Here is an 18,562-nt window from a genome sequence, read left to right on the forward strand (position 1 = left end):
CATTCCATAAGCTAATTGTACCTGCTTCTATATTTTATTACTACAAAGCTTTTCCATTTGGGTCAAAAATGACTCATTTTACATTTCTACTTTAAGTGGAATTTCTTCAACATGACTCATATCGAGTTTGGCTCGCTTTCTCTAATGGACATGACCAAACCATAATTGCAGACTTATAATACAGGAATGACCTGAAAAGCCATTTTGATCTGAGATGCACAAGATAAAATAAAGCCATTAAAATTTCTGCTGTCTGTAAATCTAAAAGGTAATAATAGTTATAATCGTATCATGTCTTTTATATCTAATATATGCATATTTACTGTCTCGGAACCCCCTGAGCTCTGTTTGAGCTGTTTGAACATTACCTTAATGTTCTTTAAATAGCTAATTATTAGGACTTTACTCCTCATATGGTGTGAAATTAATGGCAAAACAACACCAGTGGATAAACTTAAGGCTGTGCAATGTGGCAAAAATGTGATATCACATATCATACATGAAGACTTTTCTACAATACATGATATAATACACATTATTATACATCCAGGACACTTTTTCGATGGAATAAAAACATGTTCTAGTCCCTTCTAGCAGGTTTCATTCATTTGGTTTGATAGCATGCAATATTGTTAGCATATCGGTATTACATCACTCTACCCAATGGAGAATGAGCGTTGAATATGGTTTATGATATTGCACGGTTGTCAAGACAACACGACATCACACATTGGAGACGTAAAACTTCCATGCTAGCAAGTGACAGTGACGATTTGTAAACAAACATGGCCACCAGGTTTGCTTCGTTAAATATGAAAGATTTTGAGAGAATTTTGGCTGCCAGGTAGCTATTGATGTTGATTTTAAACATAACTAAGTAAATTACACAGGGGAAAATAATAATAATACTGTATTCAGCTTGACTGCGCTAGCTTTGACCTTTGCTAACACTACACTGGCTGGAAAGTAACTGGACTGCTGCGCTAACAGCACCGAGTCACGGGTAAGCTAGCGTTGGCCTTTGAGAATGCTGATATGAAGAGTGTATAATAATAATAATAATAATAATCATATTTGCTGACTTTTTTTCGTGGTATATCAGATATATTCTGATATACCATGAAAAAATGGATATATTCTGAATGGATATATTCCATTCAGCTACTCGTCTTCAACTCATTCAATATCATGCTAGCTGAATGGAATATATCTGATATACCACAAAAAAAGCCAGCCAATATTATTTAAATATTTAGGTTTGGTTATGTTGCAAAACAGTAGTGTTACATTTCAGAAATTTTCTATAAAAATAAATTAATTAACACTCGGAAAAAAAAAGAAAAGTATGTAAACATTTGCAATACATTTTTACATTTAAAGACTTAAAATTTTAACATTAAGTCAGAGTTTATAATTATGTAATAAACCAAAAAAGTTCTAAAAAATATATCCTGATACTCATAATATCTCACAGAAGTGTATTGTTTTATGATTTCTCGCAGATTTGATATTATATGGTGCCCTAAATTGTTTACAGGCCACTTTTTTCACAATTGTTTTATAAGATTTGGTCTGTTTAATTTAGAAAATTAATACAGTTTTTCTCAATTGGTTTGGCTCATTTCCTGAAACTGAGATGACATTCTCAAAATAACATGGACAAATCCCCAAACCCACTTGCAACTTCTCACAACAGATTGGCATTTCTCATTGCTTTCGTCAAATTGCAAATCCTTTGTACATGTCTCCGGTGTCTAGTGCATCCTTGCAAATGGTTATGTACAAGTGGCCCACAGTTAACACAATCATCCCACATTTAGCTCAACTTCCAAATGAATATATGTTCATAATCTATCCCAATTAGCTGCTTCTCAATGTTATGGTCGTTCCCTCCAAAACATGTCAGAACAATTTCATCGTATAAGCCATCATATGCAGAATAGTCTGCTCAATTGTCAAAATTAGTCAAGGACATAATACAATATAGTATATATATATATATTTTTGTCAGAAGAATTTGGAAGATTTTTGGAATAAATACATGGCAGTTAGGTGAATAAGTGACAGGTGAATTCAGGTTTAGACTAACGATGGAGGAGTTTCCCACATCACAGATGACCAATCCAACAGTTTGTGGAGTTACCTGGCAGGTGTTGTGTATGACTGTGCCTACGGCCATACATGTATATATAGAGCTTGGCCTGGTGCCAGTACTATTTGCAGAATGAATATGGAGGAACCTCAACAAGGTCAACTTCCAGCTGGAGGAAGGGGAAGAGGAAGAGATGGAGGAGGAAGGAGAGGAAGAGGAAGAGGGGTGCGTATGCGTGGTGGTGGAGTAGGGGGAAGAGGGCGAGGCGTGCGTAGGCATCACACTGTCCCCGATGAAATTAGAGCCACCATTATTGACCATGTTGTCAATCATGGTCTAACCATGGCAGAGGCAGGGCGCCGAGTGCAGCCTAACGTGCCACGCTCTACAGTCTCTTCCATCATTCAAACCTTTCGCAGGGAAAACAGGTATGCACCCAGGCAGTGATGGAATTACAATTTTTGCTTGGAAAGGTGTGTGTGTGTGTGTGTGTGTGTGTGTGTGTGTGTGTGTGTGTGTGTGTGTGTGTGTGCGTGCACGCCTGCACGTGTGTGCATGTGTGTAGGCCTATACTGCAAAATCGTATGATGCAGTGTTCATAGTACAGTAAATTGGACAAAATAAAGCAAATTACAGTTGCAGTTTAGAGTAGTTTTGCAGTGCAAATTGTCATGTTGTCCGTGTCTATCTGCAGAATTGGGCGACAGCCTCCTGTGGGCGGTAGAAGGAGATTGCTCACAGATCCCCAGGAACAAGCCATCTGCAACATGGATGGTCATACAGAACAATGCCATTACACTCACACAGATCCGCAATGCAGTCCTTGAAGACCAAGCCATCTTCCACAATATCAACTCCATTAGTGTATCAACCATAGACCGGGTACTCAAGAGAAACCGTATGACAATGAAACAAATATACAGGGTACCATTTGACAGGAATACAGAGAGGGTAAAAGAACTGCGGTACCAGTATGTGCAGGTAAGTCAATTACTGTATTTGTTTTCCACCATTGTAACCTATACACTATGCAGAGGTTCAAAGTTTGGGGGGTTTTCCGTATCTTTACTGTACCTTTGGAATCCAGTATCTGACCACAGAATTTTGCCTAAGAACTGTAACAGAAAACTGTGATCAGTATTTCTCCATTTTGTGTCACATACCAGCTGGAGTATCTCTGCATAGGCCAGCATAGGTTTGGAACCGTTGCAGGTTATATTGACTTTGTGAAGAAGATATTACTGCTGTGTATGACCCATCTGCATGATTTGGTTTTACCTGTGTTTCTCTTTTGTAGAGAATAATGGCATTGGAGGGAATAGAAACACCTCATCTCCTGGTGTTTGTGGACGAGGCAGGTTTCAATCTGGCCAAGTGCCGCAGGCGCGGACGTAACATCATTGGCCAGCGGGCCACAGTAGACGTCCCGGGTCAAAGAGGAGGAAATATCACAATGTGTGCGGCCATTTCTGACAATGGTGTGGCCACACATATTGCAAGCCTAGGCCCATACAACACGCAGAGGCTCCTCCTCTACCTGGATCGTCTGTATGTGGATTTGGTCCCCGAGAATGAAAGGGGACTCGAAGCGCCCCACCTATCACAATTTGTCATTGTGTGGGACAATGTCAGCTTTCACCGTGGCCCACTCATCAGAGCGTGGTTCGACACCCATCCAAGGATGCGTAATGTTTTTTTACCACCATACTCGCCATTCCTCAATCCCATTGAAGAATTTTTTTCTGCTTGGAGGTGGAGGGTTTATGAACGCCACATTGGGGATCAGAGGTCTCTCCTCAATGCCATGGATGCTGCCTGCGATGACATCACAGGCGATCAGTGTCGGGGTTGGCTAAGACATTCACGCCGCTTCTTTCCACGCTGCATCGCAAGGGAGAACATCCGGTGCGATGTTGATGAAAATCTGTGGCCAAACAGAGAGCAGCGGATGGATGGCCTGGAGGATGAGGAAGGCTACCAGGAGAGGGTGGGGGAAGACAGCAACAGCGACTAATCCAAGTGTTAAACTTGTGGAACTTGCTTTTTTCAATTCCTTTTTTGGTTCATGTTTATATTTTGTGATATAGCCTATAGACGCATGACATCACATGCAGGAGGTAAATGCATATTTTCCTTTTACTGTATACCTATACTCTCTGTTCGTAATGCAGTAATGCATGCAATTTTGTTTGTGTGAAAATTGTGTGAATAAACAATTTCTTTGGTGAAATGAGTGCACTGTGTGTGGTGTCAAACTTTGGAGGCTGCTGTCACTGTAAAACCCTATTTCTCCAGTTTTATATATAATAGTATTCCTTTAGCTAGACCTCTGACAAACTGTCTAAGCATTTTGACTTGCAGTGCTTACACGATGCCAAAGGGACAATGCATTTTGGGGGTATTGACTATTTATTTGAGAAGGATATTTAGTTTTGACACATGGATAAACTGTTTTGGGAGAGATATGAGCATTTGCAGATGATCCATGTAATTGTGTTGAGCCATCCAGGTCATTTAGACAGAAGCACTTAATGAACAAAAATGAGGCCAAGCAATTGAGAAGGATCTATGCCATTTTTATGGTACTGACTATTTACATGGGAAAGGGATTTCCTTTTGAAGCGTGAATGAATGGTTTTGGGAGAGATATGACATTTTGCTGGTTATCTGAAGGGTTGTGCAGAGCTGTATCACTGTTTCGCAAAATGACCTTATAGTTATAGGAATGTCATCTCAGTTTCAAGAAATGAGCCAAACCAATTGAGAAAAACTGTAATAAATTAAAAATTTGCAGAAGTATGTTCAGTTTGGAGTTGTTCCGTGCAAAGTTTATGTTCATGCATTCATTTATAAAACAGGGTTTGAAAATACAGGAGTGCACAAACTTTTGCATTATACATTTGCATTATAAGCCTGTAAATCCATTCTTAAGTTTTGAACAAATCTGGATGGTTAATGGTTAATGAATTAATTTCTATCTTTCCGTCTGTCTGTCTCTCTGTCTGTCTGTCTATCAATCTATCTGTTTATTTATTTATTCTCTCTGAAGGCTTGGCAGGTGCTGGGCACCACGCAGGCGGAGAATGAGAACGAGCAGGCCGCCATCGTCTGCCTTCAGAGGTGAGTGGAGACTGGAAAAGAGCCCAACCTGTAAGCCCTTGTCTCTCAGCTCACCTCTCCAGAGAGGCGGGGTGTTCCTGACACACATTCACCATTTTCATTTCCTCCAGGGAGGATTATGTTCTTCTCGGATATCCGACAAACAGCATGACATGCCTTAACGTGCTTCCCTTTATCTCGCTTAAATCCTCACTAAGCCGTGAAACATGAGCAATAAAAGCAACACAGGCTGCGCAGAAAGCTCTCTTTCAGGCCACTCTGAATACGTCAATAAAACACTGAGCCTGGATATGTGGGTGAGAGGAAAGATACAAAACTTCCCACATAGATAGATAGATAGATAGATAGATAGATAGATAGATAGATAGATAGATAGATAGATAGATAGATAGATAATGCCTGAATGATGGATGGATGGATGGATGGATGGATGGATGGATGGATGGATGGATGGATGGAATGACAGATAGATAGATAGATAGATAGATAGATAGATAGATAGATAGATAGATAGATAGATAGAATGCCTGAATGATGGATGGATGGATACAGATAGAATGACTGAAGGATAGATAGATAGATAGATAGATAGATAGATAGATAGATAGATAGATAGATAGATAGATAGATAGATAGATAGAATGCCTGAATGATGGATGGATGGATACAGATAGAATGACTGAAGGATGGATAGACAGAATGTCAGATAGATAGATAGATAGATAGATAGATAGATAGATAGATAGATAGATAGATAGATAGATAGATAGATAGATAGATAGAATGCCTGAATGATGGATGGATGGATACAGATAGAATGACTGAAGGATGGATAGACAGAATGTCAGATAGATAGATAGATAGATAGATAGATAGATAGATAGATAGATAGATAGATAGATAGATAGATAGAATGCCTGAATGATGGATGGATGGATGGATGGATGGATACAGATAGAATGACTGAAGGATGGATAGACAGAATGTCAGATAGATAGATAGATAGATAGATAGATAGATAGATAGATAGATAGATAGATAGATAGATAGATAGAATGCCTGAATGATGGATGGATGGATACAGATAGAATGACTGAAGGATGGATAGACAGAATGTCAGATAGATAGATAGATAGATAGATAGATAGATAGATAGATAGATAGATAGATAGATAGATAGATAGATAGAATGCCTGAATGATGGATGGATGGATACAGATAGAATGACTGAAGGATGGATAGACAGAATGTCAGATAGATAGATAGATAGATAGATAGATAGATAGATAGATAGATAGATAGATAGATAGATAGATAGAATGCCTGATGGATGGATGGATGGATGGATGGATGGATGGATGGATGGATGGAATGACTGAAGGATGGATAGACAGAATGTCAGATAGATAGATAGATAGATAGATAGATAGATAGATAGATAGATAGATAGATAGATAGATAGACTGAAGGATGGATAGACAGAATGTCAGATAGATAGATAGATAGATAGATAGATAGATAGATAGATAGATAGATAGATAGATAGATAGATAGATAGATAGATAGAATGCCTGAATGATGGATGGATGGATACAGATAGAATGACTGAAGGATGGATAGACAATGTCAGATAGATAGATAGATAGATAGATAGATAGATAGATAGATAGATAGATAGATAGATAGAATGCCTGAATGATGGATGGATGGATACAGATAGAATGACTGAAGGATGGATAAACATAATGATAGATAGATAGATAGATAGATAGATAGATAGATAGATAGATAGATAGATAGATAGATAGATAGATAGATAGATAGAATGCCTGAATGATAGATGGATAGATAAAATGCCTGATAGATAGATAGATAGATAGATAGATAGATAGATAGATAGATAGATAGATAGATAGATAGATAGATAGATAGATAGATAGATAGACTGAATGACTGAATGACTGATAGATAGAGTTAAGAAAAATAGACAGCTAGAATAGATTAGATGAGGAAACAGAAATTTTTGACCTCTGTCTCTGTCTGTCTGTCTCTCTCTGTCCATCTGTCTCTCTCTCTCTCTCTCTCTCTCTCTCTCATGCCCACAGGTGTCTGGAGCTGCACCCAAATAACCTGAGTGCTCTCATGGCTCTGGCAGTGAGTTTGACCAACGCGGGACGGCAGCAGGAAGCGTGTGAGGCTCTGCACCGCTGGATCACACACAACCCCACCTACACACACCTCCTACAGGAGCGCAGCGCTCTGGACGGCTCACCATTGCCCCAACGCAGGGGCTCCAACATCTCCCCCATCCCCACTCTCGGATGGTACGCTCAGGTTTCACACTAACGGACGTCTCTCTAACACGTTGGGAAGAAGGAATGATGATAGTTGCACTTTTTACTACTTCCCTCGTACTAGCCGAACTTGCAATGCAAAGAGTGTGACTTTTATAAGTAGCTTTTCATCATTTCTCCTGCAGTGTTAGCACCAAGGTTATGCTAGCACACTTTCCCTCACTAATCTGAGAGATAAAGCCAGTAATAAGTTTGTCTAGGACAGTTAATAATCCTTCAGTATGGAAGGAAGTGCTCAGATTTTTCAGTTAGCTTGGTTTCTCTATGCTAGCGTATCAGCTAGCATGTCTCATCGTCTACCTTAGCACGACCGAAGCCTTTCTGAGTAAAGGATTTGATTTGATACCAGTTTTAACACTATGTTTTTACAACATGACAATGTGCTTTTAGAAAAATATAAAGTTTGAGATTATTTGTGCCATCATATGGAGGACTGTTTGTGTTGTAGTTCACATATGGTTTAACTGAAGATCGCAGACCACAGAAGGCTGTAAGTAGGTGTGTTTTGAAGCCTATATATGGACACGTCCATATATGGAAGACTTCAGATTAGATGAAGGAAGTCCTATTTTGTCAGCCAACTAGCTAGCATGAGCTAACCTGACAGAAGTTATGAGTTGATAGCTGTATTCATAAATATGTAAATATATATATTTTTGTTTCTAATGCAAGCTAGCTGACTAACAGAAGCTAAATTTACCAGATGTGTGAATAAAACTCTTGGCGTGCTGTCATGAAATTACTTTTGAGAGCCAGACGTCCACTCAGAACTTAGTTTTTGAGTTGATATACAGTACTGTGCAAAAGTCTTAGCACCCTAATTTTTCATACAAGCTATTTTCCGACTTCTTCATTATCGAGTCAAAACATCACAAAAACATTTGAGTTCCAAATGTTCGGGGGTTTTTTGTTTTGTTTTTTCCCAGCACAAAATTAAATGTTACAGAAAAAAACAAAAATTGTTTGCATCTGAGATCTGAGCTCATATTACATTTGATAAGGGAGCACTATTCAGATTAAAAAAGAAAACATAATGAAAGCTACTGGGTTTTGGTGCAAAATGAAGAAGCGAGTGAGACAGTCAAAGTGTCCAGAAGAACTGTGGCTGGTTCTGTGAGATGCTCAGTCAAACCTACAGCTCATTTCCGCATAAAACTGCACTCACTGGACCTCAGACTACTATTTTTTTTTTTAAAGCAAAGGGTCGTCTCACACCAAATATTGACTTTGTTTCATTTATTATGTCTTACTGATTACTGTTTATAGTATTTTTTAATGTGGAAACATTTCATTTCATTATTTTTTAAGGCATTTTTGGTCAACAGCATTTCTTTACATGTGCCTAAGACTTTTGCACAGGACTGTATTGAGGTTTTTCACCTGACGTCACAGGGTCACATGACGCCCCGGTGTCCGCCATTTTGAAGGTCAAGCTAGCTAATGTCAACAACATAGTAGCTGGTATGTTACTGTAGCAATGTTTACGTTCAGTCATTTGGATGACTGTTAAAACCTTTCAGTCTCAAGTTTTTCCTTTACTGCAGGGGTTCTCAACCTTTTGCAACCTGGGCCCCACCAAAGCTGGTTCATTGCAGTTGGGGGCCCCTCTTCTCGCCCCGCCCCCATCCCCCCCCCCCCCCCCCCCAAACACACTCACCCGCAGTGACGCCACCCGGCCTACAGCACCTTATATCGACCGATAGATAGATAGATAGATAGATAGATAGATAGATAGATAGATAGATAGATAGATAGATAGATAGACCTGGGCTAGATTATTATTATTATTATCATTATTATTATTAGTAGTAGTAGTAGTAGTAGTAGTAGTAGTAGTAGCAGCAGTAGTAGCATTATCCATAGTAGACTAGCAGTAAGAAAACAACAAATTATTTGGGTAGAACTGAAATGGGGAAAGCAAAAATACAGTGTGGGGTAGTAGTCTTTAAAAAGACTGTTTGGGTTTTGCGCTGTATCGATGGATTGATGATAGTAGACTAGCGAGAGTCGGCACGAGTTAACTCGGCAAGAAACCAGACTAGTGTGTGTGTGGCAAGCACTCACACGGTGGCCACGGTATGCAGACTCACTCACGTGACGTTGCGTCATGTTCGCGTCACGGGCTTAAAATAACCTACACACAAGATTTTATGATAGATTGATGATAGATTTTATAATAGTATTGATTTGTATGTAATAGTCCAATGTCCTGCATTTTGACATGGGTAAATGTGTTGCATCTGCTTAGCTACTATAGCCTGTTAGCCCCAGATTTTTTTTTCCTCCATACATGAAGCCTACTCGCAACCCCCCTGGAGTACCTCCGCGCCCCACCAGGGGGGCGCGCCCCCCCGGTTGAGAACCACTGCTTTACTGTATTTACTAGTTTACTGTAATTATGATCCGGCAGCTATTTACACCGGATCCAGTGTAAATAGCTGCTGGAGCACGCTCCGGCTTGCTCCCCCTCAAATTAAGCAGCGCGCTCCGGCTTGCTCCCGGAGTGCTCCGGCCGAGGTTCCGGAGCGCACTCCGGCTTGCTCCCGGAGTGCTCCGGCCGAGGTTCCGGAGCACGTTCCGGCTTGCTCCCCCTCAAATTAAGCAGCGTGCTCCGGCTTGCTCCCGGAGTGCTCCGGGAGCAAGCCGGAGCGCGCTGCTTAATTTGAGGGGGAGCAAGCCGGAGCGCGCTCCGGCAGCTATTTACACTGGATCCGGTGTAAATAGCTGCCGGTTCATAATTACAGTAAACTAGTAAATACAGTAAAGGAAAAACTTGAGACTGAAAGGTTTTAACAGTCATCCAAATGACTGAATGTAAACATTGCTACAGTAACATACCAGCTATGATGTTGTTGACATTAGCTAGTGCTAACAGCTAGCTGCTAGTACACTGCTACAACACAGACACCGACCCTAATAATACAGTTCTTGGCCATTGCCTGGTAACAGCAAATTTATAACGGGCCATGTCTCAACAGACTAAGAAGTTATTTCAATGACATTTAATAACATTTTGTTTATCCTGAGGACCGAAAGTAAATGAAAATGTGAACAAACCTTAGCTGTAATCAGATGGCGACCACCGGCTCCAGGGACGACCCGCTGATGTAGGCATGTTACCCAGCCTGACACAAAATATTTGTAGGCATCCAAACTCTTATACGCTTTCAGATCAATACCTGCGTATGGCGATGGGTTTTTAACGACATAGGTATACAGATCATGTGGGCCGAAGTCAGGTAAAGACGAGGGCTTCGTGTACTTCCATACATAAGAGAACAATCCTGGTGGAAGCAGGTAAACGTCGTTCTCTAAGCCTGCTAACCTCAATTTTTGCTAATACCTCTCCCTCTGCTCGCCCTGTAAATGCCCTACGTCGCTGGATAGTGAAGGTGTTTTCTGCATCTCGCTCCTTTTTCTTTTATGCTTTTCGTTTGTCGCCTTCCTCACATTCAAACTGATTCGAGCCGTGACGTCCAAAATGGCAGCCTCACATGACTTGGTCACGTGGGTGAAAAACCTCAATAGACCCCTTCGCATGTTTGTAAACAAACCGACTGTTGCCAGGATGCGCGCGCAACCTGGACCCAGAAACAATGGCGCTGCCCATAGACCGGCATTATGAGCTGTCAGATTATGCCAAACAATTGTCGTTACAAGATCGAGAATGCTACATAAATAAGTTAACTCTAACAAGTGGACATCGCCTACCGGATCCGTATTTAATTAAAGAGTGGACGGACGATGTTAGTAAGTTCCCTGGTATACAATGGCCAGATATATACTCGTACCTTATTGACAAGACTTCAGTGTACACCCACGAAAAACTTCGTGCCTACAAGTCTTTAGATGCATATGATTATGTTATGTGCGGGCATGTACAACTTGATTAACAATGGGACATTCATATTAATTTTGTTTTAATCAAATTATGCCAGTGATGTGATGGCAATGTGGCTTTAGCTACAACAGCAAATACCAACACTAAACAGCAATTTGCAGGAGGTAATGGCATGAAAGGAGTGATAGTGTAAAGAGTGCAGCTAAGAGAAATCAGAGCTGCGTAAAAAGCGAGAGGCAGAGAGCAGAAATGAAACTGAACGGGGCGGGAGCTAGGTTAGAGCAGTCAACGTAAGTTGGCATTTAGAGTGAGGGCACACAATTTTACCTTTCCATCCTTGCTTTAAAATTGTGATTTTCGGCATACACAAATAATGATGGCACAAAATCTGGACTGCTTGAGTCAAGCGAGACCTCTCCTACAAACAAAATTGCATGCAAAGCTAAGTTAACATGCTAACAATATTCATTACATTGTGTAACTATGACCCAGCTAATCAGACAAACGTTACCAAAGTATTTTGCTACATCAATAAACAAAGACTAGAAAGAATAAAAAAGAAAGATTTAATAAAAAGCCTGATCTTACCTGTGATGAAGTGGGCGCTGCAAACCTGCGCATTTTTGATGGTGTCTTCATCCCAGTCTACACGTTTGATGGCTTGTAGCCATAGACATCGGCGATTTTTTTGGAATGGGTGAGATCCTGCTGGAATTCTGAACATTTTAACCCCATCACTGCTACGATTCTGACACCCAAAAACACAATAACTAGGCATTTCTGAGTCTTTTTTGGGTCCAGGCTGCGCGCGCAATTTCCGCTTACGTATGAATGACGTTTACTGCGAAGGGGTCTACATGAACTGAATGACAGGGCCATTAGTTTTACTCAAACACACAACCACCATCTGTGTCGTACTAACAGACCCTCCTGCTCATTCTGGTAGCCCGGGACACATTTATAAGCATGTGATGGTGTAAAATAATGCCAAAAGGCTAACAGAGTTGTGTATTCCACACTGTATTTCTGTACCTTTATGAGAATTTATGATGTGTGTGTGTGTGTGTGTGTGTGTGTGTGTGTGTGTGTGTGTGTGTGTGTGTGTGTGTGTGTGTGTGTGTGTGTGTAGCTCCCAGCTGGTGGAGGTGTTAGAGCTTTATCAGGAAGCCATGCAGCAGAACCCGGGCTGCGTGGACCCTGACCTGCAGACGGGACTCGGTGTGCTTTTTAACCTCAGCTCTGAGTTTGATAAAGCTGTGGACGCCTTTAATGCAGCGCTGTCTGTACGGCCTGAGGTGAGCGAACAGGAGTGTGTGTTTCCGTGACCTCTAAACCATCATTCTAGTGCAAGACAGCTGTTGGGGATCACTCATGAGCTCATCTGTTAAGAGTCTGTGTTTTGAGACCACACTGGCAGAAACAGGGGTACAATAGGAGTCCATTTCTGCCCCCGAAAGGTACAGTCTACAATATCGTATCCCCTAGGGCTCATTATTGGACCTCAAGGTAACTACGTGTACCTTTTTAGAGCCAAAAAGGTGCATATGTTCCCAAGCAGTATATAAATGGGACAAATGAGTACCTTAGAGGGTACTGATCCAGTGACAAGCCGTTGTACCCTAAAGGTGCAATAATGTACTTTATTTTCTGACAGTGCAAATGGTTATAGGTTGAAATCCCAAAACTGACCCTGAACGTTCATCAATAAATGTTATTTGTGTAGCTCGTATCTAAAGCCCAAGGCCACTTTATAGGGAATCAGGGCAAAAAGAAATCCAAGACAAAGGTGTGACAGAAAAAAAAAAAAAAAAACAATATCAAAACAAATCAAGAGCAAACTTTTGAAAAATTATCAATTTGGGTTTGGTTATAAAAAATTCCCCAAGCTTTGACCATCCCATAGAGCACCATTAAATATATTATTTAAAAAAAATCAAGTCCTGGTAAAGGAAGGAATTAGTCAGAGAAGCAAGCAAGAGGCCAAAGATAGCGCTTTAACATAATGCTGCCACCACCGTGCTTCACTACAGGGCTGAAAGACACTGTAAATGTATAGTTCAAATGGTTATCATACAATGAATTTATGACACGTGCCACTGCATATATAGAACTTATTCCCTACATTTCACTAACACAAAGGCGCTGTGTCTCTCAGGACTATCTGCTCTGGAACCGTCTGGGGGCGACTCTGGCTAACGGAGACCGCAGCGAGGAGGCTGTTGAGGCCTACACCCGAGCTCTGGAGCTGCAGCCCGGCTTCATCCGCTCCAGATACAACCTCGGCATCAGCTGCATCAACCTGGGAGCACACAGGTAACACGGACCAGAGAGGACCGTGTACCGTACCGCAGCGTGATATAATCCTTATACAGTGCATCAGTATGGAAATATGTGTGTGGAACATGTTCGTAATCAATTGGTGTTGACATTTTTCTGGTCTAGAAATGAACCCCATCCCCAGGAAGAAAGCTGCGTTTCTTTAAATGACAACACACGAGATATGTAGGTTTAACAGAGTGTGTATAGAATATAATGAAATCCTAGCATGTGAAAATATCTTGAATATTTAAAAATGATTTGCCGAAGGTGAAGTGAATATCGATGAATAATATTGGAGAAGAATATATTATATATATATATATATATATATATATATATATAATGTATGTATGTATACATATATATGTGTGTGTATATATATATGTATACACATATATACATACATATATGTGTGTGTGTGTGTGTGTGTGTGTGTGTGTGTGTGTGTGTAAATGTACAGTATATGTAAATGTAATAAAGGTGCGGCGCAGACTTGTGTCACTTATCTATGCCGAGTCACATAAAATATTTTGTTTTGAAATCGATAAAATAAATCACAATTCCACCTTCCCTTTGAATAGTTTTAGATCAAACTTCGTAGCATCTTTAGTGCTTTTAGGAACAAAAATTTTTTTCATCATTTGTAATTCTTCCTCACTTACGGTGACGAAGCCACCATAGGCTGCCATTTTGTGAGTCGCTTGAGGTGATTATTGAGAAATAGTCCGAATTTCTCGACCAATCAGCACGCACGATTTTCTATAATCACCTCCGTATTTATAGTAATATTCAAACATAAATTTAAGAAATATGAATGGGAATTTTGTCTGGAACGTCCACCACTAATCCCTGTACATGAAACTACAACAGCTTAAACTAGAAAGATGTTCGAGGCTAATACTATTAGTGAACGCTCTCACACAGTATACTGTATACAGATTATATCGTGACGAAAAGTTTTATTGACAGAGTTTACTACTTGTGAAGGATCTGAACTCACTGAGTACTAAACTTTAACTGGGGCTCGAACGATAATCAGAGCCGATATTCAGGTTTTATTTTCCCGATGATGGGCATCTTGTGAAAGCAGCACCAGCGTTCGCTTCCACAGTGAAAGGAAAGAACAAGCACAATGTGCTCCATATCTCATATCACTTTTAGCACTGTTTTTTTTTTCAAAATACTTGGATTATTTATCATCATGTTCTAATATTAAATATTACACTGTAAGTCGTGACTAAGACTTGAATTCTTGGACATTTTCAAACGACAAATATCAAATTTATGGTAAATGAATATCAGCCATTATCACTTATCAGTGTCCTTGATGACTAATAATCGTTATCAGTATCAATATCGGCCCAGAAAACCATATCATTTGACCGTTGCTTAAAACTTGTGAAAAAACACAGTGTTTGTTTCACTCTTTTTGTTTTTTCTCTTTTTTGGCAAATATACAGTACAGTCCTGTGCAAAAGTCTTGGGCACATGTAAAGAAATGCTGATGACCAAAAATTGCTTAGAAATAATGAAATGAAATGTTTCAACATTAAAAAAAATACTATAAACAGTAAGCAGTAAGCCATAATAAATGAAACAAAGTCAGTATTTGGTGTCAGACGACCCTTTGCTTTATAGTCGGAATTTTTCAACCAATCAGCATGCGCGATTTTCTGTAATCACCTGCGTATTTATACTAAAGGCATTTATTCATCCAATGTTTTTATAATTATACTACAAGTAAGATTATTAAGCCTCGCTTGACATTTTTACGAACCACAAGCTTGAAATTGTTTTGTCTTATTGATAATTGTGCTTAAAGTGTTTATTTGTAGCTCGAAGATAAACAGTCTGTAAATATATCTAGAAATAGGCTTAATAATGCCGTTTATTTGATTGTAGATATTTTCACTCGCTGTGGTATATAGGTTTGATTTTTTTTTTTTTTTGGCAGTGTGTAAAAACAATACATCTCACAGCCAGCAGAGGGCAGTAAAACCTACAATCAGCACCTTTAAAGGGGAACTGAAGTCATTTTTAAACTTGCTTTATTTCTTAATTAACGTGTTATTCAATTACGTTTTCGGTTTTAGTAACCTTATATCGTGACTTGTATTGGCAACTAATTGCAATCAAATATTATACTTATCGGCCTGTTCGTTTTTTAGCCGTGTTGAATTTAGTTTGTTTGGTCCACCGCAGGCGTCGCTTATCCGCGCGATCTTCACGAGACTTGTGCGAGACTTCGAAACGTGAAATGTCAGCCAGGTATCAGTGCCGCCATTTTGAAAACTGTTTTCTAAACGAAATATTGCACAAAAACGAGTTTAAATGACGATTACTGCCTACTTTTTTCAAACTTTCCTGATTGCTATCAAAACAAACAAAACTTCCGGCTTGATTACGTCAGCATTCAAAAGAGGGCGCGCGCGTCTTTTGACAGCGTTGGCAGATGTTGGTCACTTTCCCTGTGTCCAAAATCGCTCCCTATATAGTGAGGACGCCATTTTATAGTGCTGTCTGAAACCTTAGTGAGGATTATTTACACCCTATATAGTGCACTCAGAGTATCCCACAATGCATCACAAAAAGTAGTGTACAACGATGGTCACTAATCAAAGCAATATATCCCATCATGCATTGCGGTCACGCTGAAAAAAATCAAATTAAAAGTCTCAAATTTGATTTAATAAAAGGCAGCGGCAAAGAAGAAAGTATTCAGCCTTGATTTAAAAGAACTGAAAGCTGCAGGGACTTTGTATTGATTAATGTGGGAAATGCGCTCAGTATAATATGGATTTATCACAAAAACACACGCATGTATTTATTATTTTGAAACCCCACCAGCCGACTGATATGGCACGTTTTAATTGTGCAACAGTAATGACGTAAATACCTGCGTGACGACTAGTGTCCGAAAGCGTTTTTTCATTTTGCCAATGAGCTCACGTTTTACTTCTGTCCTATGATGTCTCACACAAGTCTCAATGAATCTCGTTTACGGCCATCGCTTTGACATATGGACTGATATATATTCTCATCTCATTATCTCTAGCCGCTTTATCCTTCTACAGGGTCGCAGGCAAGCTGGAGCCTATCCCAGCTGACTACGGGCGAAAGGCGGGGTACACCCTGGACAAGTCGCCAGGTCATCACAGGGCCGACACATAGACACAGACAACCATTCACACTCACATTCACACCTACGGTCAATTTAGAGTCACCAGTTAACCTAACCTGCATGTCTTTGGACTGTGGGGGAAACCGGAGCACCCGGAGGAAACCCACGCGGACACGGGGAGAACATGCAAACTCCGCACAGAAAGGCCCTCGCCGGCCCCGGGGCTCGAACCCAGGACCTTCTTGCTGTGAGGCGACAGCGCTAACCACTACACCACCGTGCCGCCGCTAATTTGTCTTCAGTTCCCCTTTAAATCTCACAAATGAGGGTATGTTCGGGGAAAAAAGTCGCCGTCTGGTCTCTGTACAGCTTCGTATTTTTTACCTAAACAAGCTCCCAGGGCTGTATTTGTCATTTAAACATAAATCTAATGTCATTGTCTGAGGTTGCTCTTCTTTCGTTCAGGGAGGCGGTGAATAATTTCTTGACGGCTCTGAACCAGCAGAGGAAAAGCAGGAGCCACCAGGTGATGTCCAGCAGCATCTGGGGAGCGCTGCGCATCGCTCTGTCACTCATGGACCTCCCGGAGCTGTTCCACGCCGCCAGCATCGGCGATCTCGACCTCCTCATGCGTGCTTTCAATGTGGACATGGGACCCTGAACCTGAAGAAAAAAGAAAAACACTAAAGGGATGAGTGCAGCTGCAACGCTGGGCTTTTTAAAATGTTAGTGAAGGCCGTATGACACACACCAAGCGCTTTTGGTGTGATTTATTTATTTGTATTTCTGCTGGTGTGTCTGCAACTGAGTTGCAATTTGTACAGAGGAAGGTGTGGATTTTATATATAGAGTGGTGCTTGAAAGTTTGTGAACCCTTTAGAATTTTCTATATTTCTGCATAAATATGACCTAAAACATCATCAGATTTTCACACAAGTCCTAAAAGTAGATAAAGAGAACCCAGTTAAACAAATGAGACAAAAATATTATACTTGGTCATTTATTTATTGAGGAAAATGATCCAATATTACATATCTGTGAGTGGCAAAAGTATGTGAACCTCTCGGATTAGCAGTTAATTTGAAGGTGAAATTAGAGCCAGGTGTTTTCAGTCAATGGGATGACAATCAGGTGTGAGTGGGCACCCTGTTTTATTTAAAGAACAGGGATCTATCAAAGTCTGATCTTCACAACACATGTTTGTGGAAGTGTATCATGGCACGAACAAAGGAGATTTCTGAGGACCTCAGAAAAAGCATTGTTGATGCTCATCAGGCTGGAAAAGGTTACAAAACCATCTCTAAAGAGTTTGGACTTTACCAATCCACAGTCAGACAGATTGTGTACAAATGGAGGAAATTCAAGACCATCGTTACCCTCCCCAGGAGTGGTCGACCAACAATGATCACTCCAAGAGCAAGGCATGTCATAGTCGGCGAGGTCACAAAGGACCCCAGGGTAACTTCTAAGCAACTGAAGGCCTCGCTCACATTGGCTAATGTTAATGTTCATGAGTCCACCATCAGGAGAACACTGAACAACAATGGTATGTGTGGCAGGGTTGCAAGGAGAAAGCCACTGCTCTTCAAAAAGAACATTGCTGCTTGTCTGCAGTTTGCTAAAGATCACATGGACAAGCCAGAAGGCTATTGGAAAAATGTTTTGTGGTCAGATGAGACCAAAATAGAACTCATCTCATCTCATCTCATCTCATT

General features: G+C 40.4%; 2 protein-coding genes across 2 annotated transcripts in view; both read left to right on the forward strand.

The window, feature by feature from the left end:
* Positions 1–17,508, forward strand: part of pex5lb (peroxisomal biogenesis factor 5-like b) — a 110,068-nt gene extending 92,560 nt beyond the window's left edge. Inside the window, exons 12-16 of the mRNA XM_060905436.1 lie at positions 5,142–5,212; positions 7,318–7,536; positions 12,537–12,702; positions 13,563–13,720; positions 17,313–17,508. Of these exons, the coding sequence (XP_060761419.1) occupies positions 5,142–5,212; positions 7,318–7,536; positions 12,537–12,702; positions 13,563–13,720; positions 17,313–17,508 (810 nt within the window). The remainder of the gene's footprint in view (positions 1–5,141; positions 5,213–7,317; positions 7,537–12,536; positions 12,703–13,562; positions 13,721–17,312) is intronic.
* Positions 2,727–4,322, forward strand: LOC132871364 (uncharacterized). The gene is made up of 2 exons (XM_060905476.1): positions 2,727–3,073; positions 3,390–4,322. Exons 1-2 carry the CDS (start codon positions 2,864–2,866, stop codon positions 4,104–4,106), a joined length of 927 nt encoding a protein of 308 aa, XP_060761459.1. The 5' UTR covers positions 2,727–2,863; the 3' UTR covers positions 4,107–4,322.
* Positions 17,509–18,562: the final 1,054 nt, after the last annotated feature.

This window comes from Neoarius graeffei, chromosome 23 (genome assembly GCF_027579695.1).
Source record: "Neoarius graeffei isolate fNeoGra1 chromosome 23, fNeoGra1.pri, whole genome shotgun sequence".
Lineage (NCBI taxonomy): Eukaryota > Metazoa > Chordata > Actinopteri > Siluriformes > Ariidae > Neoarius > Neoarius graeffei.